The sequence below is a fragment of the Ursus arctos genome, unplaced genomic scaffold, assembly GCF_023065955.2.
Source record: "Ursus arctos isolate Adak ecotype North America unplaced genomic scaffold, UrsArc2.0 scaffold_8, whole genome shotgun sequence".
In the NCBI taxonomy this organism is placed as follows: domain Eukaryota; kingdom Metazoa; phylum Chordata; class Mammalia; order Carnivora; family Ursidae; genus Ursus; species Ursus arctos.
Window position 1 is genome coordinate 11,977,124 of NW_026623100.1, and position 26,111 is coordinate 12,003,234.

The 26,111-nt window shown below is 55.2% G+C and overlaps 2 protein-coding genes across 6 annotated transcripts; one reads left to right on the top strand and one right to left on the bottom strand.

The window, feature by feature from the left end:
- Window positions 1–801: 801 nt before the first annotated feature.
- On the top strand, window positions 802–6,303 carry ANKRD23 (ankyrin repeat domain 23). 3 transcript variants are annotated; one of them, XM_044378426.3, is made up of 9 exons: window positions 802–906; window positions 2,212–2,358; window positions 2,525–2,653; window positions 3,446–3,571; window positions 3,841–3,939; window positions 4,024–4,122; window positions 4,221–4,319; window positions 4,465–4,563; window positions 4,659–6,303. In XM_044378426.3, the coding sequence occupies exons 1-9, from the start codon at window positions 880–882 to the stop codon at window positions 4,752–4,754; spliced, it is 921 nt and encodes a 306-aa protein (XP_044234361.1). In that variant the 5' UTR covers window positions 802–879; the 3' UTR covers window positions 4,755–6,303. The 3 variants fall into 3 exon arrangements, with proteins under 3 accessions (XP_044234361.1, XP_044234368.1, XP_044234366.1); XM_044378433.3 differs by having other exon boundaries at window positions 4,430–6,303; XM_044378431.3 differs by lacking the exon at window positions 3,841–3,939.
- Window positions 6,304–8,544: 2,241 nt separating this feature from the next.
- CNNM3 (cyclin and CBS domain divalent metal cation transport mediator 3) lies at window positions 8,545–25,409 on the bottom strand. 3 transcript variants are annotated; one of them, XR_008958250.1, is made up of 9 exons: window positions 24,031–25,409; window positions 17,265–17,408; window positions 16,116–16,265; window positions 15,580–15,749; window positions 15,282–15,378; window positions 14,845–14,978; window positions 14,267–14,405; window positions 11,542–11,641; window positions 10,897–10,992 (listed from the first exon to the last, which is right to left on the bottom strand). XR_008958250.1 is itself a non-coding variant. In XM_044378424.3 (8 exons), the coding sequence occupies exons 1-8, from the start codon at window positions 25,385–25,387 to the stop codon at window positions 10,928–10,930; spliced, it is 2,256 nt and encodes a 751-aa protein (XP_044234359.2). In that variant the 5' UTR covers window positions 25,388–25,409; the 3' UTR covers window positions 8,545–10,927. The 3 variants fall into 3 exon arrangements, 2 of the variants coding, with proteins under 2 accessions (XP_044234359.2, XP_057165212.1); XM_044378424.3 differs by lacking the exon at window positions 11,542–11,641 and having other exon boundaries at window positions 8,545–10,992; XM_057309229.1 differs by lacking the exons at window positions 10,897–10,992; window positions 11,542–11,641 and adding an exon at window positions 11,746–12,354.
- Window positions 25,410–26,111: the final 702 nt, after the last annotated feature.

Below are 26,111 nucleotides of genomic sequence, written 5' to 3' on the forward strand. Positions count from 1 at the left end.
TCTGGAGTCTTACTATCACATTTCCTTTCAAAGGTCAAGGCAGAATTCAAGGCACAGCTGGGTGAAGGGCATGCTGGGCATCTTAAATTAGGAAGTTTGACTTTGGTGGCTTGAGGCAGGTTGCTTTGTGACTAGATTAATGGCTAACGTTCCGTACTTGGACCCGGGGCAGATCTCAGTCCAGCCTCCCTGTGGGATGGCATGCTCCCTGCCCAGGAGAGCACTGGGTAGGTGACCTGCATGTGGGGCGTGGAAGGCTTTTCAAGAGGCAGGAGGTGCTGATGACAGGCTGGACTTGGCTCCTGGCCGTGGTGTAGTTTAATATGCTGGCTCTCGGCGTGGTGAGGGAGAAGCGGGGGGTGCCTGGGGGAGGAAAACAGCAAGAGTACGGAGGGCAGCCTTGAAACTGGGAGTGGGGAAGTCGCTTGAAGCCTGATTTCCTCCTGTAGGTGCCATGCACATTCCTGAGGCCTTCAGCCTCTTGGGCCTTTCTAGGATTCTGGCCTCCTTTTGCTTAGGATGGGCTGGCTGGGTCTTTCAGGGTCTCAGGCACCTAGACCCGTGGCAGCTCGGCGGCTCGTGCTCAACTTTTTTTCTAGTGGCCCGGGCATCCCTGGCCCCATTACTCCTGCGCAGGTGCAGGGGATGGCACAGGTGCCGGAGAGCGGGTGTCTGAGCATGCACCTGACTCGGCTCCAGCGGCTTCTGTCTGCAGCGGGCTGCACGCCCACGCTGGTATTTTGGTCTGTGTTACAGAACCACTGAGCTATCTGGCCCGGCACAAGCCCCTGGCTGCCCTGCCCCCAGGAGGTAGCTCTCCTATAAAAGGGCTGAGCAGCTCGGCTCCTCTCACTGGGGGCGTGAAGAGCAGGGGGGACCATGGATGTCATCAGCATCCAGCAGTTGGTAAGGACATGCGGCAGAGGGGTGGGAGGTGGGCACGGTCTAGACGACCCCGGGCTGGCCCGGCAGAATGAGGCGGTCCAGCTGGAGGAGGGCAGGCGGCTTCCTCCTGTGCTCGGAGGACAGGTGTAGGAGCAGAACCCTGCAATGCTCTGCCATGTCTGTTCAGTTCTGTGAGGCAACGAGACGGAAGCAACGGGAAGATACGGAGTGATGGTGTAGACAGGACAACCGTCGGGTTTAGGGACTCTTGCCCTGGACTGTGATGGCAGAACAGGAAATGGCAGGCTACTCCAGAAGGCTCGAGTGTAGCTGCGGGCTGGGTGTAGCTCGGCTGCTGTCCTCACCATTGCTCTGGAAATGGTCTAGAGGGTCTGGCTGCCTTGGTCGGGGAGGAAGGGTGCTCGAGTTCCCTGGGCAGCGAGAGAAACGGTCATACTGGTGACGCTTGGTGTGTCTGTGTCGGCGAGGTGGGGCCCGGGAGTTACGCTGCCCAGCAAGCCCCACTGTGGGCCGGTGCCTCCGTGCACCTGCGTGGTGCAGCCTCTCTGGGAGGCGGGCTGGAGGCCCGGAGCGAGTTAGGTTGCCAGCATTTGGTTTAGAAGACAATACAGTTCGTTCTCCGTGGCTGGATGCTCTAGGCTCTGCCATCCTATCATCCCAGCCTTTTCCCTCCCCCAGTATGCTTGTTCCTCAGTGCTCCCCAGCTCCTGAACCCCTGGTGGGGGCAGCGAGGGAGAACAGATTACTGCATGGTGGGTTCCGCCCTGGTTTCCTCCTCACAGCCCCTTGTGCTAGGTGCTAGTTTTACCCCCTTCTAGTGAAGAAACAGAGCTTCCCAAGAGCCAAGATATGAACCCAAGAATTCATAGTTTTGTCCGGGAGGCATCTCTGTCCCTCTGAGCTCAGGGTCAGGTGGCATTATGGCGTGATCTGATAGGAATGTAAGGACAACAGCCCAGAAGGGAAGCTGAGGTGTCACCTGTCCTGAGCGTACCTGGACACAAGCCCAGCAGTATAAATAGATGTGGTGTCATGCGCCTGATCCTGTGTCCTGCTGACAGGACATGGTAGGCGGCAGTCATCCTCCTGGGCCCCGGGCAACACTACGGTGGGTGAGAGCCAAGAGCCACGGGCTTCAGGGAACACGCCAGCAGCATGCCAGGAAGCTTCGTGAAGGGTCAGGCTACACTGATATCCACAACACTAATTTCTGTAGGCCAGCTCTTGTCAGGATCTCTGTACCGCACAGCTGTGCTTTCTAAGGCTTACTTTTTCTGAGTTTTTATCCTTATTGTGCTTCTACAGGTATGTGGAGACAGAGTTGGAAGGAAAGTGTTGGGATGTGGAGATGGAGTTCCTGATCCTGGAGGCGGGCCCGGGGCCTGGAGGCTGGGAGCCCAAGAGGCCGTGGCCCGGGAGCGGTGGGAACTGGAAGAAGAGAAGAAGAAGAAAGTGAGCAGTGGTGGGGATGGGGGTGGCAGGCGCCAACCCTGAGGCGGGCAGGCTCTGAGCAGCGAGGATCTCAGGCAGCTGAGGTCCCTCCTGTGGGCGGGAGAGACGAGGGCCAAACAGGAGCCTGCGCCCCGTGGCTGACCGCTGGCCTGGTCTTGTGTCCCAGCTTGAGAGATTTAACAGCTCCAGACTGAATCTGGAGACTCTGGCTGACTTGGAAAACTTGGTCCAAAGACGGAGAGAAAAGCGACTGAAACGCAGAGTTCCCCCCAGGGCACCTGAGCCCGTGGCTAAGGTGAGTGAGAAGTGGGGGGTGGGAGTGAACACCCGGGGCGTGAGTGTGTGAGAAAGCCTTCCTGTCCCCGCAGGAGGGCTTGGGGAAGAGCAGAGACTGCGGGCCACCAGCTCACCGCCAGGGCCTGCTGTGCTGAAGACTCCATCCTGGGGACCCCACAGCCCTCCTCTCTCTTTGCTGGGGATCCCACACACAGTGGCTTAAACAGAAATGTATTCTCCCAGTTCTGGAGGCTGGACGTAGCGGAGATCAGAGTATTGGCAGGGCTGGTTCCTTCGGAGGGCTGGGGTGGGGGGGATGGGATCTGTCCCTGCCCGTCTTCTGGCTTTAGGGGCTTGCTTGGTAGCTAGCTTTGGTGTTCTTGTGGGTGCATCACCCCGATGTCTTCTGAGCCCACATGGCACTCTCCCTGTGCACGCTGTGTCCACGTCCCCTTTTGTTAGGGACACCAGTCATATTGGATTAGGCTCCACTTTTCTCCAGTGTGACTTCATCTTAATTACAGCTGCAGTGACCCTATTGCCAAATAAGGCCACATTCTGAGGTCCCCGGGGTTGGGACTTCAACATATAAACTTGGGGGTAAGGGGCATGGCAACCCATAATGGGCGTAATAGGTGCCTCGTCAGTCCGAAACGGGGCGGGGGGGACGGAGTTAAGAATTACGGTTTGTACGAGCCACCAGCTGACATGCAGTCCTCTTGGAGCTGCTCGGCCAGACCGGCGAAGCGGTGGTGCCCCGGAGGCCTGCAGGTGGAGAAGGTGATTTGGTCTCGTCCTGTGACTTACGCAGCCGCAGCCCCAGGCCCAGCTGGAGTCTGTGGACCTGGTGATGTTCCTGAAGGCAGCTGCTGAGAACCAGGAGGCCCTGACCGACAAGTACCTGAGAGATGGAGGGGACCCCAGTGCCCATGACAAGGTAGCAAGTGGGGGGAATCGGACTGCAGTGTCAGAGCTGCAGGGGTGCCATCCTCCGTGGGTTCCAGTCCTGGCCTGGGAAACTGCACAGCTTTCCTGTTTCAGGGGCACAAGCCCTGCGGGGCCTCCTGAGCCGGGAGGGAGGGGCCCTTGGTGTGCGCTGGGAGCAGGCGTGTGTTCAGGGAACCTACTACTGGGAATAGGGCCCAGGGCAGGGCCTCTAGGGGGCGGCCGTGCTCCCTCTTCCTGATCTCCAGCCTCCACCCCCAGCTGCACCGCACAGCCTTGCACTGGGCCTGTCTGAAGGGTCACGGCCAGCTCGTGAGCAAGCTGCTGGAGGCAGGTGCCGCTGTGGACGCTCGTGACCTGGTGAGAAGCGGGGAAAGCCCATCCTCATGGCAGACCCCGTCCCACACCACAGCATGTCCATGCATCGACGTGTTTGTTCTGTAGCTGGACAGGACACCGTTGTTCTGGGCCTGCCGTGGAGGACACCTGGACATCCTCAAACAGCTGCTTAACCGGGGCGCCCAGGTCAACGCCCGGGACAAGGTGAGGGGTATGCTGCCGTGGGGTGGCCTGTACCCAGAGAAGAGGAAGCAGAGCCCCTTGTTGGGGGGGGGGTTTGACACGAATCTTCCCCCACTTAGATCTGGAGCACCCCCCTGCACGTGGCCGTGCGCACAAGACACTGTGACTGCCTGGAGCATCTCATTGCGTGTGGGGCCCACATCGATGCCCAGGACAAGGTGGGCACTTGCTGTTTGGTTTGGGTCTGCTGCATTAGGGGACAGGGACTCAGGGAGCCCGAGCTCGGGGACAGCTCCTGCTGACTGGACCCTTCGGGGGGTGGGGGCAGTCAGGAGGATGACCGCCCACCCCCTTTCCCAACAGGAAGGGGACACAGCTCTGCACGAGGCTGTGCGGCACGGCCACTACAAAGCCATGAAACTGCTGCTGCTCTATGGAGCGAAGCTGGGCGTGCAGAATGTGGTACGAGCACGCCTGAGGCCCGGCCCCCTAGGCTGAGCAGGGCGGGGGGGCTCCTAAGAAGGAAAACAGGACTGATCCAGTGTCCTTGTTCCCAGGCTTCGGTGACCCCAGTGCAGCTGGTGCGAGACTGGCAGCGGGGCATCCGGGAAGCACTGCAGGCCCACGCCGGGCACCCTCGCTCCCGGTCCTAACGACCGCAGCCCTGTACGGTCCCTTCTCAGCCACCATTCCACCCCCTTCACCTCCCCGCCTCGTGCCCTCGCAGTCATCTGCACCCCTCTGTGGTCGTCACCTCAGTCCTCTCGCCGGGGGCGGCCTCAGGCCAGCCCCAGCAGGTGATGAAGCAGGCCTCCCTGGCTCCAAGTGTCAGGAGGACCTGGTCCCTGCCAGGCTGTGCACTAGGATGGGCTGACGCAGGGGACCACAGGGAAGCCGGAAACAGAGCGGGTCCAGCTAAGGAACCTGGCAGTCCAGGTTGGAGCACGAGTGAAGAGTCCTAAGCCTCAAGCTGCCCGGGGCCGGGCGCTCGGTGTCCCCTGATCTCTGTCTAGGAGACTGAGCCCCTCCCTCCCAGGAAACAAGGGCCAGTTTCCTGGCCGGCAGCTGTTGTCCAGGCCTCACCGCTATCGGGCATTTCTGCAGCTGGCCGAGGCCCTCGGGCCAGGGGTTTCTCTGGGGACTCCATTCCTATCAGCAGCAACCCTGATAGCAGGTGGAGTGGCTCTAGCCAGCTCTGGCCTTAGGGCTTCTGGAGTTGGGTCTGGCAGTCTGGAGGGGTGCTGAACAGGTTTGAGGCCCCACTGCAGCACCCGTCCAGAACCGACCTGGTTGCCTCAGAAGCCCTAAGACTGAGAAGCTAGAGCTCATGCGTATTTTAGGGAAACCTTGTGCCTACAGTCTGAAGGCCTCGGTCAGCCTGCCTGCTGCTCTCTAGTTGGCCAGCTGATGGCGCTCTTTGTAGGGGTGAAATGCCTGGGAGCTGGGGATTGCTTGCGGCCCACCCAACTTTTGGGGTGGCGGCCCGTAACCCTACTTTGCCTCTGGCAACATCACTCTAGCACTAGAGCCTGAGCTCGGGCCTGGACCACGCAGCGCACCTGCCTGGCTTTACCCCACCGCTGCAGTGGGACACCAAGGATCCAGCAGAGGGGAGTGAGGCGCACACGGACTGCTTCCCCTCCTCTGCTGCGTGGTGGCAGATTTAGGACCCACCTTCCCACAAGTTCTCCTCAAGGGTCCTTCCTTCACTGCCTTTTCCGCTTCACGTCGCACTGGTGTAGACCCGTACTGCTGGCAGGGCTGGGTCCGAATTGGCAGGAAGGGAATTTTAAACTCTGCCCTGAATGGAGAACCACAGGCTGAGGGACCGGCTTTAAGATGAAGGGTACCTCCCTCATGTATGTGAAGTACCTGGATGGACATCCATCTTGCAGCAGTTCTTCCTAGTCTGACACTGGCGGCCTTCTTGGGCCAAGCACATGGCTATTCTTACTATGTGAAAAAGTGACTACAGCTCCCCCCTGGGAGCCACACACCTTCTCTTCCCATGGGCAGCTCCAACCCTGCAGGGAGCGGTGGTGACAGTTCACGCAGGTGCTGGAGCCAGAGAAGAAACAGGTGTTCAAGTTCATGGAAAAAACGACTCCCTATCTAGAAGATGGGGACCCTTATGTGACAAAAACACCTTTTTATACACTTAAAAAATATATTTTGTTCATTAAAACTGTTGACTATCCCTCACAGCCTAGTTGTCTGTTCTGGCCTGGGGGGGCAGGGGGCAGCTCATTAGGCCCAGGGCCTGGTCCTCCTCAGCAGCAAAGCTCAACCTGTTAACCATACTGGCCTGACAGCAAGATGCGCCCCCAAGTGCATAGTGGGGAATCCAGGCACTTGGCTCCTGTGCTCAAGGCACCTCTCCACTCCTTGATGGACAAGTTCAAGGAGCAGTGGTTCTCAGCCTTGGCTGCTTATCACAATCACAAGGGAAGGTTTTAAAAGTCCTGATGTGCAAGCTAATTAAATCAGTGTCTCTGGAGGTGGGACTCAGGTATCCCCATTATCATGCAGACGACATACCTGTCTATGTAGGAAATCCTTAGGAATCCAAAAAACACCTAGAATAAGGGAGTTCAAGATCTCAGGATATAAGATAAACCTACAAACGCGTATTTCTACATATTAGCAATGACTACATGCACACAAAAATCAAAAGCACAGTACTGCTTAAAGTTGCCTTCAAAAACAAAATACTCAGATGTAAATCTAACACTTAAGAACTTGTATGTTGAAAACTACAACACACTGATGAATAAAATCAAAGGCGGCTTAAATGGGAGACATACCTTGTTCATGGATTGGAAGATGAGATCTAGTAAAGATGTCAATTCTCCCCAAATTGATACACAGGTTTAATGAAGCTCCTACCAAATATCCCAGCAAGATTTTTTTGTAGATACAGTTAATTAGATGATATAAAAACTCATAGCTAAGGGGCACCTGGGTGGCTCAGTTGGTTAAGCAACCAACTCTTGACTTCGGCTCAGGTCATGATCTCAGGGTCCTGGGATCCAGGTCTGTGCTCAGCAGGGAGTCTGCCTTCAGGCCTCTCTACCTCCCTCCACTCCTCCCCCCTGCTGTCTTTCTAAAACAAATCTTTAAAAAAATAAAAGCTCACGGGGTGCCTGGGTGGCTCAGCTGGTTAAGCATCTGCCTTCGGCTCAGGTCATTATCTCAGGGTCCTGGGATCAAGCCCCATAACAGGCTCCCTGCTCAGTGGGGAGTCTGCTTCTCCACCTCCCCCCCCCACTCGATCTCAAATAAAATTTTAAAAACTCATAGCTAAAACAATTTTGAAAAATAAAGTGGGAGGAGCCAGTCTACCCAATTTCAAGACTTACTATAAAGCTACAGTAATCAGGGGGCCTGGGCAGCTCAGTCGGTTAAGTGTCTGCCTTTGGCTCAGGTCATGATCCCGGAGTCTGGGGATCGAGCCTCACATCCATCAGGCGCCCTGCTCATGGGGGAGTCTGCTTCTCCTCCCTCTGCTCCCCCCCACCCTCACTCAGTCTCTCAAAATCTGAAAAAAAATAAATAAAGCTATAGTAATCAAGACAATGTGGTATTGATGGAGGGGCAGATACAGATCAATGGAACAGACAACCCAGAAATAGACACAAATATGCCCAGCTGATTTTTGACAAAGGTGTAAAAAATTCAATAGAAAGCCTTTTCAACAAATGGTACTGGAGCAACTGGACATCTATAGGCAAAAAAACCCCAACCACCCCAAAACCAAAACCAAAGACCTAAATCTTATACAAAAACTCAAAATGGATCACACAGGTAAAGCATAAAACTATAAAAATTTTAGGAAAAACACCTAGGAGATAATCTTTGGGATCTAGGACAAGGTAAAGAATTCTTAGACATGATACCAAAAGCACAATCCATAAAAGAAAACTGGTAAACTGGACTTCATTAAAATTAACAACTTTGCTCTATAAAGGATCCTTTATTAAGAGAATGAAAAAATAAGCTAGAGACTGGGAGAAAATGTTTGCAAACCAAAAACCCAACGAAGGACTAGTATTCAGAATATAGAAAGAACTCTCAAAACAAAAGGAAAGACCAAACAATCCAACTAGAAATGGGCAGAAAACCACAGATCTCCCACAAAAGCAGCACATGAAAAGATACACACTAGCCATTGTGCTAATACAACGGGAAACCACAAGATCTCTCTACACACCTTCCAGAATGGCTAAAAATAAAAAATGGTGACACCACCAAATGCTGGTGAGGATTTAGAGAAACTGGATCACTCACACGTCGCTGGGGGGGGGGGGGGCGCGTAAAACCGTACAGCTACTCCACAGGCACGTGGCAGTTTCTTTCAAAAACAAACTACACAGCGGCCACACAACTTAGCAATTGTATTACTGGACCTTTACCTCAGAAAACCCACGTTAACACAAAAACCTGTAAGGAATGTTCATAGCAGCTTTATTGGAACAGCCAAAAACCGGAAACCACCCAGATGTCCTTCAACGGGACAGTGAGTCTATCGAGGAATACTACGCAGCAATCAAAAGGAATGAACTATTGACACACGCAACAACCTGGACGCATCTCTGGAATATTCTGCTGAGCGAAAAAAGCCAGTCCCAAATGGTCACATATTGTATGACCCCACTTACAGAACATTCTTGAAATGACAAATTAGTGGTTGCCAGGGACTAGGGATGGAAGCCCGGGGGAGGGGGGGGGTGTCTGTGGCTCTAATGCGGCGCTCCGAGGGAGGTCCTTGTGGTGGCGGCACAGCTCTTCGTCAAGAGGGCCGTGGCAGCTACACAAATCTACCTAGGAGGACAGAACTACCACCCGCATGGTGCCAGTGTCAGCTTTGCGGTTCTGATACTGTGTTCTGTGTGAGAGCAACCGCTGAGGAAAACTGGGTGAAGGGTCCCTCTAGCCTGCAACTTCCTACGATTCTGAGATTGTTTCAAAATAAAAAGTTAGAAAAAAGCAAGCAATAACTCTAAATGAAACTTGGTATCCTGGATCGGATCCTGCAACAGAAAAAGGACATTACTGGAAAAACTGGTGAGATCCAAATAAAGTCTGTAATTTAGTTAACAGGTTTGTGCCAATGTTAATTTTTTTAGTTCTGATAGATGTACCAGGTTATGTAACATGTTTAACATTAGGGGACGCTGGGTGAAGGGTATATGGAATCCTTCTGTGACTCTAAAATTGTTTCAGAGGCTCCTGGCTGGCTCAGTAGAGCACACGACTCTTGACCTCAGGGTTGGGAGGTCAAGCCCCATGTTGGGTGTGGACCTTACTTTGCAGGGGGGGGGGGAATATATATTTTTTTTTAATTAAAACTGTTTCAAAAAATAAAATCCTGATGCCCAGATCAATTAAATCAGGCTCCCTGGAAGACAGGGCCCCAGGTATCAGTATTTTTCAATTTGCCAGGGATTCTAACATGCAGCCAAGGTTAAGAACCACTGTTCTGGAGAGAGATGATTGTAAAGTATGTTTCCCACCTGGGTTTGCTCTTAGAGTTCCTTGGGAAGTTTCTAAGTGAGCATGCCATTGTTCTTTGGCCTTCATTCCCACCGGTCCCAGATAAGGGACCCAAATTCCTTTGAAAAAGGTTCCAGAAATCCTCCTCCCTCCCTATCCAATCTGCAATCCTGCATCTCTGTGACGCCCCAGTTTCTACACAGTTGAAGAACTGTAGAAGGTCAATATGGGCAAACCAGAAGAAAAACATAAATGCCTTCTTGTTCCCCATTCTCTAAAACCCCATAGCTGAGAAGAGCAAAAAAGCAAAGAGGTGAAATGTTTCAGAGATACAAGAAAAACTGGTGTTTTTGTTTTTTTGTGTGTTTTGGTTTTTTTTAAAGAAAGGGGATGAGGGCCTACCTGCTCCATTACCAACCCTTCCCTCCCTTGGTGCTCTCCGTGCAAATGCCAGCCATCCAGCTCTCCACGGAGGCCTAGAAGAAGGTCTAATGGCTGGTTCCTCTCCCTGGGATCCAGCAACCAAGAAGGGATTAGGGGCAGCACACCCCTTCCTCCCATGTATGACCTCTGTTCTTCAAACACAGAAGTGACAATACTGTTAGTGGCAACTAAGCAAGACAGGGAGGCAGGAGGAGGCCTCCGCAGTGCCACCGGGGGCCAGCTTGCTCGCTCAGGGCTCTGAGCGCAGGGCTCAGAGAAGCAACCTCCACAGGAGGGAGCAGGACAGTGGGACATACTGGGGCGGGGGGGGGGGGGGGGGTCATTGAGCTTCAAGGTTCAGCACATGGGACAGGCTGGGACGTGTGCTCTGAAACATGGCATTGTAAGGGAAGCCAAATAGTTCACTGTGGCCAAGGATGTGAACCCCCAGCCAAAACCAGTGCTCCTGGTTTGCTCAGAAAGTGCTGCCGGCAGCAGAAGGTTGCAAATTGAAAGCGAAGCGAGTACAGGTCACAGCCCCGTAAAGGCAGTAATCGTGCACTCACATCATGGCTTGGCCCAAAGAGGTATAAATACACTGCACTGTCGTCACAGGGAGAAGGCTGGGTCCTGGGGACCGGAGATGACAGTGTCCTTTTCATTCCCTTCAGAAGCAGGCCTGGAGGGCTGTGCCCCAACTGACCCCCATTTCCGAAAGGAGGGTACGGCCTGCTGAAGGCTCCTGGCACTGAGGTCTGGTTCTGAGGACAGCCCAGGACCCACATCTATAAGGGCCATCTAAAACGTGGCCTGGAGGGGATGGGGACAGGCTGACAGGACGCTACTCCTCGGCTCTCCAGTTCCCCACGTGCTTGTCCATTCCCCAGACCTGGGGCTGCCTGGCAAGCAGTTAAACGCCTGGGTTCCGCCCAGGGCTCTCCTCCGCTGGGAGGCCAGGTCTGCTGTGGTTGGGCCCTAGAGGAGAGAGGGAAAGGAGAATTACTATCAAAGCAAGGGAAGGAAGCAGGTCCCATCAAAACCAAGTATCATAATTCTCTTAGGACAGGAAGGGGCTGGCAAAGCAGAGAAGCCCCAAGACACCTCAGTGTCAAGGCAGAGCCGGCAGTGAGCAGTCAGGACAATGGTCAGGCTAAACTCCACCTCCCAAGAGAAAACCACTGGGAGGAGGGCTGCATCACTGAGAGACAGGAAAGCAGGGCCGGTGGTTTCTGCTCACAGGAGGCCAAGGCCATAAAACTGGGCGAGAGGAGCCTGCCCTGGACACGAAAGCCCCCGCGCTGGAAGCAAGCTTTAGTTTCCACCATAAGCAGATTATTTTATGAGCCCGCCCGTCTTCCAGAAACATGAAATGGAAAGGAGCAATGAAGGACAGGAAGGGCCCCCTCACCACCCACCCCCGGAGAAACACCTCTCTGTCTGGGGGCAGCAGTGTCCAGGGCTCCTCCTGGCAGCTAGAGGGCTGGGGAAGGGAAGCAAAGAGAAAGTGAAAGGGAAGATATTTACCTTGGGTGTTTTCTGAAAACAAAAAATGCTCACTAGTCCACAGTCAATTATCAACTGCAGTTTCCAAATGTGCCAAAGAGGGAAAGGTCTACGGGGAAGGCTAGAGAGAGCAGAGGGGAGAGAGACAAGAGGAGACCAGCTGTGCAGCTGCGCCGGCAGGGCCGCTCGGCTTGGGCAACCCCACGGGCAGGCTGGGGGATGGGCGGGGGTGGGGGGGCCGGGGGGGGAGTGTGCCCCCCCAGGCCCGCGGCTCAGAACCAGAGGGAGCAGGAAGTGCGGTGTCTGGAGCGGACTCTCCCCTGGAAATCAGCTCTGGGAATGGCCACTGTGCGGGAGTTTACCCCGAGTCTGACATGACAGGCCAGGGGTCAGGAAACTTTCTGTAAAGGGCCAATATTTTTAGGTTTGCAGGTCACAGTCCCCGTGGCAACGACTCAGCTCCCCTGTCGCAGCCGAAGGCAGCCACATACGATCCACAAACAAACGGGCAGGGTCCGATAGGGCTTTACCGGCCCCAGCAGCTGGCCAGTCTGCCGATCCCTGCTGCAGGCAGTTAGAAATCTTCCAAGCACCTCAATCAAGGCGCTTCTCTGCCATCGAATCTAGTGCCAGAGTCAATCGGGGGATGGTTCTGGTCTGCACTATTTAAGCAAGGTCCCTGGTGACATCTCCACGTGTGCAGCGACACTCAGCTCTCTTGGGGGGCAGTGAAGGGCCACCCAACAGAGATGAGCCACAGCAAGACCTCGGGGCTGAGGCAGGGAGCAGGAAGACAGCAGGCGCGCCTCACTGGGAACAGACGTCCGGCCACATCTGGGGGAAAACCAACATCATGGCAACAGACCGGGGATGGTAACACGCTACGGTCAGCGTGACTGCGCCTCGGACAAACCTCACTGGCTACGACGCTGCCCCTGTGCAGAGCGGGTCAGCCATCCCAGAAGGAAAAGGACACGCAGAGCCACTGCAGCTCACGGTTTCCCCGCTTTCCCAAAGTAGAGCGTTCCCATGAAATCTTCTGTAAGCCAGCATGGCAGAATGCGAAGAAACAATTACTGTTTCGTGAGCAAATCTCCTCTCTGGAGTTCTTTCAGTTAGTGAAAACGGGCACGAACATAAATCTTTGGTAAAAGCAACATGGCGCGAAGCGAACTTTCAGGGGATACCTGTGTCCTCAGAGGGCTGCCCAATTAAGCCAAAAAAGGGCTTTAAAAACCCTGCATGTATAGTAACAGATGAAATGAAGAAAAAAACATCGTTCTTAGATTTAAGTCTATACCCTGACTAGAACACAAGCATCTGAGTAAGCAGATGACGCCAGAGAAGGTTCACATTGAAAAACCGAAAATCAAATGCACCCATTTTGAAAAAACATAAACATACGGGCTTTTGAGGCTCAAGTCTAACGTGCTGGCGTGAATGAGTGGCATCTCACGAAAGAACAGAATGTGACAGCAGGTAAACACAGAACGGTGACCAGCCCTGAAAGGTAGGACACCACCTTCTCAGTACACATTCCCGAGAAAGGCGCGAAAAGGCCCGGATCCCGGGTTGCAGCAGCACGCCTCGAGCTGGGGCCCTTCTACCAACGCACAGAGATGGAGCGCTCGGGCACGGGGCGAGGCTTCCTGTCCCCCGCACCTGCCCGTCACCTCTCAGGAAGCATCCATCATGAAACCGCGCTCATGTTCTCAAGTGTAGGTCTAAGTAACCAGAGCTGTTCCCTGTGAGACACCAAAGCCCAGGGCCCAGGGGCACACACAGGCTGTAAGCCAGAGCGCCTAGTCTCTCACTGCTTTGGGTTCTTCATCTGTAAAACGGGCCTAACAACCACCACCCCTGAAAATGGAGACGTTTCCTTAGGTGAGTGAGGATGAGCAAAGCTCCTAGCACACAGCCAGGGAGCCAGTGTTCCAGAGAGCTCGGGGTCCCCACTTCAGAGTGCCCAGGGCAGCCGACAGCCTGCAGTTCCTTCCACAGGCCTCTCTGGAAGCCAGGCCCACTCCCCCAAGACCACCCAGCCCTCGAGTGTATCTCTGACCCCAATTTAGGAGCTCAATCGGAATAAAAGTACCTTCCTGAGTAATAAGGACAAGAAAGTTCTCTAACTTTTTAGCACTCCTACCCAAAGCCCACTCTCCACAGGCTCCTTTTTCTTTTCCCTCCTTACACTTTGCAACGCAGGGTTTGCTAGCCCACACCCCATCCCACATCGCAAAGTCCATGTCTTCCAACGTGATCTTCTGGCTCACAGTGGAACCCTAGATGTGAAGGGCATGCCTTAAATATTAGCTTGACTTGACCAAACATCTCAACAGGTGCCCTTCTCAGCTTCTGGGATGGCGTCCACCAGCCGACCACCCTCTGAGCCGGGCCCACTGGTAACCTCACCCTAAGCCTAACTGACCAAGAGTGTCTGAACTGGATCTTACTCCCATTTAGCAACTACTCTCTAATTAAGTCAACCCATCCTCGCAGGTTCTCCAGAGAAAATGCTGACTGAACGTACTTTCAGTGTCAGCTGGTCTGTAGCGCGGTGCCATCGGAGCTATTTAGAACGGTGAAAAGAGAAAAAGGAAAGGATGGGCAGAAGAGGGGACAAGGGAAGAGGAACGCAAGGCGGAGTGAGGGCACAGAGAGTGTGTGTGGGAGCAGCAAGGACCAGCACAGGACACGCGCGCCCTCTGGGCCGCCACACCGGGGGATGCGGCCCTGCCGGGCTCACCTGCTGCCGTGGCTGTCTTGTCACCGAGGAGCCTGGTCTGGCTGCCTGGGATGACCTGGAGGTCTGCGTTCTCCGGGGACTGTGGCAGGTTCTGGGCTCGAGTAGCCAGGAGTGCGTTGAGGTACTGCAGCCGCGTGACCTGCAGGACAGAAAGCATTCCCAGGCACAGGCAACTGTGAAGCTGGACGGAGAAAGTGAGGTCCAAGCAGCTCACACGTCTCCCTTCTGCCCACAAGCACCAGAACCAGGTGACAGCGTCATGCTCAGCAGGACCAAGAAAAATGAAGACTTTAAGCCAGCTAAGAGCAGAAAAGAACGATCAAGCAGTGTCTTTAAGATCTCAAAAGGAAAGTGGGTGCACAGCCCCAACGACAGGACTAGACTGCCAGCAGTCAGAGGGGCCTCCAGGAGCCAAGGCTGTCTGTCCTTCAGAGCAAGTAACGCGTCTTGCTCCGGGAAGTCTGAGAGAGACTCAAGCAGAACTTACTCTTAACCCATACAAACTTGAGGCTGGCTGGTTTAGCCCCTTGGGAACACAAAGCTGGCTAACAGCACCAATAAGCAGCCCCGACAGTCACCTTAATGAGCTGCAGGTCAGAGAGGGCCCTCACGGTGTAGTCAGGACAGTACGCAGACCAGCGGGCGCCATCGGCTGGCTCGGGCTGCAGGTCGTGGCGGATGGACTGGAGCGAAGACACCGGGGACTGGTGACCTATCAGAAGGAACAGTCAGTGGTGTCTCTGGTGGGGAGAACTGCACCGCCCCGGAGATCCACCCCACAGATCACTCTGGAGAGGGAACACGGCTACAAACAGAGAAGGACCAAAAGCACACTTCCTCCTGGGAGAGGCTTGGCCGGGGTAGGAGCGAGCAACAGGGATGAGGCCCAAAGAAACGCTGCCCCTTCCTTCGACAGCCCAGAGAGGACAAAAGCCAGCCCAGAACCCTGGGCCCCGGGGAGCCCCAGCCCGGCAGCCAAGCCCAGCCCTGCCCTCCAGGAGGGGCTGCAGCTCACCCGAGGACGGTGCTGTCAGGGCAGACACGCCGTAGTAGGTGAAGGCCCCGTTCTCGAACTTCAGGCCCTCTTTCCCGATCTCCACCTCAACCCTGCCCTGGGAGGTGTAGGGAGAGGGAGGAAGGAGGGGCAGGGAGAGAAACAGATGTGGACAGATTACCTTTCCTGCCAGGAGAGAGCACAAGGAGAAAGCACCAACCCCCACTGTTCAGGGGCTGCGGGCGTGGATGATGCGCCCTCTCTGACCCTTCCCTACTTTCTGAGCAAGTGGGAGGCTCCAGGCTGGGCTCCCAGTTACCTGCAGGATGAGAACGAAATAGTCCACCGGCTGGCTGCGCTGGTACAGGTAATGGTGTGCAGCCAGGCGGTCGCTCTCGTCAAACCTCACTTCCTGGTTGACGCTGGGATGCTTCAGCAGGTGCAGCAGGACCTTCTCGGAGATGCGCAGGGGGCTGAACACATCCACCTCTGCCCCGTGGTGGGAAAAAGGGACAGTGTCCACCGGGCCCAGAGCGGCCTGCACAACCACACCCGACTCCTGCTGCCCCCCGAGCCAGGGCACCTCCCCAACACGAGAGAACCGGCAGGCCACACACCCGCCTGCCGTGGCTCGCCGGAGGTGGTGCCAGCCCGGCTTCAGCGCTCGGCCACCTGGCAGGGAGGAGCCGCCCCTCAGGTGCCCCGAGATGCTGCCGGGGCTGGAGAGAAGCAGAGAAGTCCTCCGGATACTCTCCCCCTCACTGGGAATGAGGGCACTCAGTGTCCGCCCTGGCGTCCTCCTGCTCACTGCACGGTGAGCAAGAGAGCAAAGAAAAGGCCCACCGCTCCCCTCACCTCGGGACAGGAAGCGCTGGGTGGCCAAGAGCAGCTGAGGTGAGATTTTCACTTTATATTCATCGTCAGACACCTTGAACAGGGAGAATTCCTCTTTCCGCCGGAGAGGGGCACTCAGAGGAGCAGGCTTCTTCCTCGCCGTGGCATCCCCTAGGATGGGGAGAAGGCCCACTGAGACAACAGCAGCCCTCCCATCAGTACGACCAAACCAAGGCACGTTGGCAAGGCCTGGGGGTTCGGGGGGGGAGCAACAGAGCCCCTGAGATACGCCCTTGGCACTGCTGCCTTGCTGGGGCCGGGCGGCCACTCCAGCACGGAGTAAACCTGCTACTCAGGACAGAGGGGACAGGCGCGCATTCCAGCTCTGCCCTGAGGCAGCATGGAAAGGGACTGCTCCTCTCCTCGGAGTGGGGAAGGTGGAATACTGACAGGACAGCAAGAGGCGTCATCGGTCATTAAGAGACCGCTCATCAGAAAGCACGTCTCTGCAGATGACAGGTGCCACAGAGCCGCAGCTAACCTGACGTCCCCAGGCCTACGGCAGTCTGAGAAACCGAGCTAAAAAGGCTGCATTTTGGGGACAGACGTGTGGGCAAAGCAATTCACTTGATAGCAAACAGAGGTGGGGGGCTCAGTGTCCCAGGTGTGCATGTGAGGCCCCAGCCCTCAAGTACGGGCTGTGCCTGCCCTGCAGACCTCTGCCATCCTCCTAAGAGGCCGACACCTCTAAGACATCGTCGCAGGCCCCAGGATCTTCTGTTTTGGAAAGAGCCTATCAGCAGTAAAGAATGGGATTGAGGAGAGGCTTCTGGAATGTAGAAAAGAACATGAGAAAGCCAAAGGGCCAAGGAAGACGGGGAGCCTGGGAAAGGCCCATAAAGGGCAGAGCCCCCATCTGTGCCGGGGAGACCAGAGGCAGCCAGAGCCCCAGGCAGGTACGGTGGCTGCAAAGGCCCCGCAGGGCCGCAGCGGCTCCGCTTCCAGGCACAGGTGTGGCCCCCTCACAGGCCCGGCTAGGTAACAGCTCTGACTGGAGATGCAGCCTTGTTTCAGCAACGCAGAGACCCGCTGTCCTCCGAGGCACGCCACGAATCTCAGCAGGCTTGAAGGACCAGCTGAGATGGAACGCTGCCAGGAGTCAAGACTCACGGTAGTCCTCAGACTCGTCCAGGATCTCAGACTTGATGATCTCCTCAATGACGTCCTCCAGCGTGACCAGGCCCAGCACCTCGTAGAAGGGGTCACCTTCACCCTCGTTGTTCACCTTCTGCACGATGGCCAGGTGCGACTTCCCTGGGGGAGGGGACACTCAGATTACAGCTGGCCGGGGCCTCCCATTTTGCCTAGTCCTGCCTGGTTCAAGCTCACCAGAGTGACAGGAGCTGACATCTCTGTTCCCACAAGGTACCGGGCCCCAGTGAGACCCTTCCCAAGTTCTTACCTAAGACTCTCAACACGCTCGTGAGGAGGAGCCTCCCTTTATACACGAGGACCCTAAATCTCAGGCACACGGCCACCCAGGCAGGGGCAGAGCGGAGTCAGCCTCGGGGCTACAGGAACATGGTTTAGACCAGAACAGACGCAGCACAGCTGCACGCACAAGGGCCCCGACTCCCGAAGCATGGGCTCCCCGGGGATAGTCTAAATGGGGGACGCAGAGGGGCCACCCAGGGACTCTCTTGGGCAAGTTTCCCCATTTCTGAAAGCTGTCCTTTATTTCCAGAAGTCAAGGTCTATGCAAGTCATCCAGGGGGAAGATGATAAATGGTGAGTGGCCAATCAGAGCCCAGACTGTGCGGGAGGAAGGGCAGCAGCCTGGAACCGTTCACCTTCCCCTCCTTCAGGTGGGCTTCCTATCTGTCTGATAAAGAAACGGAAGGCTGAACAAAGCCCAAGGCTCAGAGTGCTGGGGAATGTTGAGAAAACTTCAAGAATTGACTCCGCTTTTCATCTATGAAACTTTACACCTGTCCTAAAGAAACAGAATGCAAACTATATATGTAATTTTACATTTCTGAGTAGCCACGTTAAAAAAAAAAAAAAGACACAAGTGAAATTAATTGGTAACATATTGTAATGAACCCACTATAGCCCTCAGTATTACTTTAACCTGCAATCAATATAAAAATATTAAAACAGGGGCACCTGGGTGGCTCAGTCGGTTAAGCGTCCAATTCTTGATTTCAACTCAGTTCATGATCTTAGGGTCACAAGATCAAGCCCCACATCAGGCTCCGCACTCAGGGTGGAGTCTGCTTGAGATTCTCTCTCCCTCTCCTCTACCCACCCCCAGCACACTCTCTCTCTCAAATAGAATCCAAAAAAATTAAAAATATTAATAAAACAGGGGCACCTGGCTGGCTCAGTTGGTAGAGCATGTGACTCTTGATCTTGGGGCTGTAAGTTCGAGCCCCATGTTGGATGTAAGAGATTAAAAACCTTAAAAAAATTAATTTAAAATTTTTACAAATTAAAACCCATTTTCCTTTTTTGTACTGTCTTTGAAGTCTGGTGTGTGTTAGGCACTTCCAGCACATCTCAGTTCAGCCCAGCTGCCTTTCAACCACATGTGGGCATGGCCGGGGTTGCGCAGGTCTAGGATATGAACTCGGAGAAACTCATCTCAGCCATGCCCTTCATTACTAGTGAAAAAAGTTTTGGGTAAAAGCAAGCCTGGATCCAGAGTATTTGCTTCAAGAATCTTCTGGTAAAGCGGAAAGCCAACATCACTTCTTTGGGTCAATCATACCTTGGGTTTACACACCTTGGGTTTAGTTACAGTGTAGTGACTGGAGTTCAAAAGCACATTCTCTCCAAGTCTGTCTGGCACGCTCTGCCTCATTCTTTCAGCATCCACGCCCCACCCCCCAGCATCAGGTGCAGGAAGACCTCTGCTCCAAATTTAGATAAAGTGAAAAGGTCCAGTCAACCAAAAGCTATTATTATTAATGGACCACTGGCCAAATGATCAAGAAAGGAATGAGGCAGGGGCGCCTGGCTGGCTCAGTCGGTGGAGCGTGCAACTCTTGATCTCAGGGTCATGAGTTCGGGCCCCACGCTGGGTGTGAGGATGACTTAAAAATAAAATTAAAAAAAAAAAAAAAAAAAGAGGGAATGAGGCTATAGAAAAGAAAAAGAACACATTTACTGTATTTCATCAAATCGAAGATGCCATCAACTGTGAGACACATCCTGATCGCGGACATGCTGACATACAGAAAACAATGCCCCTGTGACTGAAGAAATGCGGCATGTGGTGCTGAGTGCTGGCCACTAAGTGCTCCATTCATTTCCTAAGTTACTGGGAACAGAGTATTATTTCCATTTACAGTCTGCAGAGAAAACTGAGGCTAAGAGAGCTTCAGTGACTCACCCAAGAGCAAAACTGACACTTGAACCCAGGCAGCTGGCTCCTGAAACTGGTTTTTTGTTTTTTTTTGTTTTTTAAGATTTTATTTATTTATTTGACAGAGAGGGAGAGACCATGAGCAGGGGGGAGCAAGGCGAGAGGGAGAAGCAGACTCCCCGCTGAGCAGGGAGCCCGATGCAGGACTCAATCCCAGGACCCTGGGATCATGACCTGAGCCGAAGGTAGATGCTTAACTGACTAAGCCACCCAGGTGCCCCTGAATCCATTCTCTTAACCATCATATTCAACTCACTTTCACTGGAGAGGAATAGACCAAATCTTAGGAGACCCTCCCCTCCGGGTGAGTTACACTGGGCAAGGCACTGTCTAGCACAGGGGCCCTTCTAAAGAAAAGTATTGTTCTCCAGGATGCTCCAACATCCTTAATCCCAACATCTTTAAATTTTGTCTAAAATTAAAGGCAGAAATGACGACACTGTCTTCCCCCTTTCCAGGAGAAAAAGGCCAGGGGTCCCCGAGAACTACCTGCTCATTCCTGCTGAGACAGAAGTACTGAATGAGGAACAGCACCATTTCCAGAAGCTTCCCACCTCTGGGTATCTGTGCTGGGAATGGCTCCCACCAGCAGACAGGAATCATTTCTATGAGATCCAAGTCGGCCCCCTCACGTGATACTAATCTGTTAGACCAGATGAGGAAGTCGACACTGGACACACAATTTTGGTCAGATTCTGGGAACCAAAGCCCAGGTTCTAGATGGCCATCTAAGAGCAGAGAGAACCCATTTCGGCTCCATTGTTCCAGAATGCCAGCCCCCTTGGTACGTTACGCCTAGAATAGGCTAACTTCTCCCTTACTTTCCAACTCCTGGGAAACAAGTTTCTCAGTGACCTGCCACATAGGATGACTGCACGACAAACAGACGAAAGCAGAGCCCCTGGAAGGTCCCCCGACACAGTGGCCACGTGATTTCATCTCAAGACAGAATGTCTGAGGGGTTCAGACGGCAACTAAGAAAAAGCAACAGGGGTACACAGAGAACGGGCAGCTGGAGGGATTAAAGTTAACTGATCTGATAGGATAAAATGCTCTGAAAATGCACAGGCCCCTGGCTGGCTGAGTGGAAACACTAACGGGCCCCAGGACAGGTGCCTCCAGGCTCTCCCTGAGCTCAGAGCCTCAGGGAAGGGGCAGATGGCGCATCTTACCAGCATCGACCAGAAAGGCCTGAAAAGGCTCTACGGAGTTTTAGTTAGCAGGCTCGAATGCACTCGTAAATTATACAGATGCTAGAGAACTCTTCCATATGCCTAATTTCTAGGATATTTGTAAAAATGCAGATGGAGTTTAAATTCCTCTGCCTTCCTTTTATTTTTTTTTAGAGTTATTTATTTATGTGAGAGAGCACGGGCGCACAAGCAGGGGGAGGGGCAGAGAGACAGGAAAAGCAGAGTCCCCGCTGAGCAAGGAGCCTGATGCAAGGCTCCATCCCAGGACCCCAAGATCATGACCTGATCCAAAGGAGATGCTTCACCGACTGAGCCCCCCAGGCGCCAACCCCCCTTTATTTTGTAAAGCAACTGTCAGAATATGTCCTAGGAGAAAAGTGCTAGGCTAACATTCCCCACAGCAGGTCTGACTCTTTTCAGAATCGTGGGGAATCCTTCGTCTTCTGACAATGAACCAGAACTCGGTTGGTTTAAAGCAGAGATTCTGAAAAGCTCATGCATCCTAATTCCTCCTTTGGTTGAATGTCCTTGAATATTCTCATTGGGGGGGTTGACAAAGATGTCGGGATTAAAAGCTTTAAAGAAAATACACATTATTTATTACAGCTCCAGAACACACTCTCTTCCTGGTAATGTTTGCCCAAAATATTCGGGATCATCTCAAGTCTGCACACTAACTAAGGAGCACCTCACCAGAGAAGGTGCCTCTCCCAGACTATAAAGTTCCAAAACAGACAGTGCTTTGAAGAGATGAAAGGAACGGGGCCTAGCATGGCAGCTGCCAAGATGCCAAGGACTCAGCTTCAGGAAATTCAGAGGGCACCACCACCTCACACACTTGGCAGAGACACGGGAAGGGAATTGATTTCTAAAACCTCAGGTGCCATAAAGGCTGCAATATGCCCTTTGTTTATAAGCAGAATGAAGAAAGGGGTTAAGCTAAAAAGGATTTTAATGAGGAAAAACATATACCTGCCAAAGGAGTGCACTGCAAAGATTAGCAGAGAAAGGCTCCAGGATGTCAGAGGAAAGACGAAGCCAATTTGCCCCTGAGAATGGCCCTCACTTGTCAGGGGTGGAGGGAGGTGAGGATGACTGAGGAGCTCCCCATCCAACCTCCGGGTTCCCCAGAGCTGCTCCAAGGCCACCCACCCTCCCAGAACAGGAGCAGCCTAGACCATGGGCCTTCTCTCCCGACCGGCTCCGGCAACATTTAAACCCAAAGCCACTCAACTTACCATCTTAAACCGAAGAGCATAAGGCCCCCTCCCCTGCCAGTCCTCTCCCAGCCACTGCTCTCTGGCTTCCGCTCTGCAGCCATACCTCATGGGAGGCCCATCTACTTCGGCTGTCACGTCTCATTCACTCCCCCATCACCCCACGCTGGGGGAGCACCAAATCTGCTCTTGCAAAGATCAAGGGTATCCTGGCTGTTGAATCCAAATGACATGATGCTGGCCTCTCCTGATCATTCGCCTTCCCTTGGTAAGTGGTCTCTTCTAGGGCATTCTGAACTTCTGGGTCTCCTCCTAGCAGCTCTCCTCTGCTACCCTCCACCCCTTACACGCTTGTGCCCTCAGGTGTTTCAGCTTTCTGCGCCACACCTGTGGCTTGAGGGGCCACTTCTTTACCAACAACCAGATCTTTACTTCCTGCTTGGGTCTTAAACTCGTATTTCTCATCAACTGGTAGAGTCCGCCTCTGGGGCCCAGAACAAACTCACCTGTGTCACCCCCGCCACCAGGATGACCTCCCTTCTCTGTAGGTGCTCCGCCTCAAGGAAGGGCAACACCACCCCCAAGCCAGAAACCCAGGCTTCACCCTTGGCTCCTCTCTCTCGCCCCACAAAGCCTCCTCAGCTAACCACAAAGCCCTCTCAATTCCACCTCCCAAAACCCTCCTGGATCTCCTCTCCAGGTCCGCCGCTGAACACCTGTGTACAGCTACCACCATTTCTTTGCTGGACCTGCTACCCACTGGTCTCCGTACCCGTCAGTGCTCAAAGTCAGCGCCCCGGAGAGCAAGTCCAGCCTTCCCAGGGTCTCAAGCAGGGAGGTGGCAGGGGCAGGACGGAACCCTCCTCGGGCACTCCAGGGCCGGGGGTGGTGGCCACCGCGCCACAAGAACCTCACACTGCCTGTAAAGCTACAGGGGCCCAGATGGAGTACTCACCAGCAGAGGTCTGGCCCCCACCCCAGGCTCCCCTTCCCAGAGAGGGGCTGCACAGTCACCTTCTGGGGGAAACAGCTAAGAGCTAACACTCTAGCAGAGCAGTCAGAGCCACACAGCAAAGCCTCTCACCCAATCCTCAGGTGCAGTAAGGCCAGTAACTGCCTAACTTTTCAACACCCAAACCATGACTGATTACTCAACACCCCTGCGGCCTGGGGCCAGGAGCCTTCACAGCTGCCAGGAAGATCAGGGGCTCCGCTCTCTTCCAGCCTCACGTTATGCTGCCTTTTGGGTCAAGCCCAGCCAGAGTCCCGGGGTGTCCCCTATGCTCATCCTGCAGGAGTTCAGGGGTGAGAAGCCGGGCTGGCAGATAAGGGGCAGCCAAGCTCTGGGGAGCATACCCAAGCCTGACAATGAAAAGGACTGCAGAGGAACCCACACCTTCACACTTGGAGGCTGGGTCTCCATTTTTAGAGTTGCTCAGATAACCAAGGTGAAAGGAGAGGCTGAACTGTGGAGTTAAGGGACACCCTGCCACACCTTAGTCAGTGTTAGAAAAGAGGAAGTTAAAAGAAAAAAAAAAAAAAAGAAAGAAAGAAAGGGGAGACTAACTCAGCATCCATAAAGTTGCAGCTGATGAAATCAAAGTGGAAGTGTCTTCCACACCTGCAGAAAATCAGGTATCATTCCTTCTTCTGTTATCAGCAAGGCAGCAGCCCATGAAAGACCTTAATAATCCCTTGAAACGTCACAGGCCCAGCTAACCTGATGTTATGTGTGCAGGTGAAAACCTCCAGGTGTCTGGAGACTATCCTCTTTTCTATGTTCTTTTAGTTTCTATTTAAGAATTTAGACCTGTTACAAAGCCAAAGCCCATAAAAATTACCTTAAAAGAAAAAGCTGGTGGGTTAGAGTCAATCGGGCCTACCAGGAAAAGGGGGATTTTGCTTTCTACAGCGCTCTGAAAGACACAGCCTTTAAATATTTCAAAAGGTCACAGAACTGTGAGGCCATCATCTAAAAGTGCATTCGGAGGGACCTCCGTAAGGATAGGGCCCTTTCCTCGAGGCTTCCATAAATCCCCACCTTTTTTCCAGCGGAGAGCGCTGGCGTTCGTGTCCCCTCCCCGATGTCCCGACGTTACCTCGTTTGAACTCCTCCAGGACAGCGTCCAGCTTGGTGTCGTTGAAGACGAAGTGGAGCGGATGGTTGTAGAAGCGGGTGATGGTGCTGAGCGGCGTGCAGTCTTCCGGATCCACGAAGGCCAAGTCCTTGAGGTAGAGCATGTCCACGATGTTGGACCGCTCCTCCTCGTACACTGGGATGCGCGTGTGGCCGCTCTGCATGATGCTGGCCAGGACGCCGAAGTCCAGCACGGCGCTGGCGTCCAGCATGAAGCAGTCCTCGAGTGGCGTGAGTACGTCCTCCACCGTCCGGCAGCGCAGCACGCCCTTGCTGAGATCGCTGTAGGGGTCGCCGCCGCCGCGGGCCAGCTCCAGCACGCGCTCGCGGAGCCTCCCGGGCCGCGCCGCCAGCTCCAGCAACTGGCCCACGGGCAGCGCCACCGGCAGGGTCAGCAGCACAGCCAGGCGGCTGAGGAGCAGCGCGCGCGGCGCCAGCGCCAACGCCCAGCGCCCGCTCACGGCGGCCGGCACCACTTCGCCCACCAGGAACACGAGCCCGGCGCTGCCCAGCACGGCGGGCACGGCGCGCTGTCCGGCTGCACGGTACAGCAGCACCGCCAGCGCCGCCTGCGCCAGGCTGGCCAGTAGCAACAGCGCGCCCAGGGCGCAGCCCGCCCAGCGCCGCGCGGGCTCTAGGCGCCGCGCCGCCGCACGCTCGGCCTCCGAGCCGCTCTCGCGCAGCACCTGCACCTCGGCGGGCGCCAGCGCCAGCGCGCTCAGCTGCAGGCCCCGCGCCAGCGCCGCCAGCGCCAGCAGCCCCGCCGCCCCCAGGCCCAGCGCCCAGGGCGGCGCCGCCTCCTCCGCTGCCGCGCCGCCTGGCTCCACGCGCACCGCCAACAGCGCCGAATGCGGGCGCACGGCCTCCGCGCGCAGGCGCAACAACGCGCTCCACTCGCCCGCGGGGGCCGCCGCCTCCTGGGCCGCCGAGCCGCCGGGATCCCCGCGCACCGCCAGCAGCGCCGAGTGCGGGCGCGCGGCCTCGGCGCGCAGGCGCAGCAGTGCGCGCCACTCGCCCGTGGGGGCCGCCGCCTCCTCGGGCGCCGCGGCCGGCCCGCCCTCGGGGCAGCCCGCCCCCTCGGGGGCCACCCAGGACCAAGAGCTGTTGGCTAAGCCGGAGCCGAAGAGGCGCAGACGGAAGGTAGCCTCCGGTGCCGCCCGCACCTCTCCTCCGCGCTCCCACCCCGCGTCCGCAGCTCCGTCCTCCTCCAGACAGACGCCCAACACTCGCGGGCCCGACGCCGCCTCTGCGGCGGCGTTGCCCAGGCACAGCGCGGCGAGCAACCAGCCTAGACGACCCGCCGCCGCCGCCGCCGCCATCGCCTGCTGCCCCCTCTCGGCCTCCCGCGCAGCCTACCCCTCCGCCTCCCCCGGACCAATCGTCGCTACCCTTGGCGCCTCCTCCGCCAATAGGCGGCGGACGAGGGCGGGCCCCAGGGTCGGACTAGGCTGCGCCGGGGAGTAAACAAGCGGCGGCGCGATCCCGGGGCGGGCCGGGGGCGTGGGGCTCTCGGCTCCGCGGGGCTCGGCCGTGACTCCCAGGGCGAGAAGTGGCCAGCGCCTGGACGCGCGGAGCGGCGAGCCGGGCGTCCAGTTCCCACAGGCCGTGCCGGCGCACCCGGAGGCCGCACTTGTGCTCCGGAAAGTCCCTGACTCAGGGCGCGGAGCGGTGCGGCTTGCAGGCAGAGATTTCAAGTGTGTGGCAGACGTACCGTTTCTTAGGGAAGGGCCCCGTGAACCACTGGCCTAGGGACAAGGAGAGCCAAAAGAACGGTGACCGAACGTTGGGAAGCTCAAGTTTCTTGAAGATTGCGCCTGACCGTGCTATAGGTCTGGGGACGTCAGACACAGCCCTTAGCCTTCAAGGAATATGCATTCCTGCCAGGGAGAACGATGGTAATTATGTAAACACACGAAATCACCACCTCATTGGACCCTCATAGCTGCTTTCACAGGAGAAAAAGTGAAGGATGACTTCGCATGGATGGATTTCAACACGACCTGCCTAATACCCTGGTCACCATCCCAGCCACGTTAGCAGAGG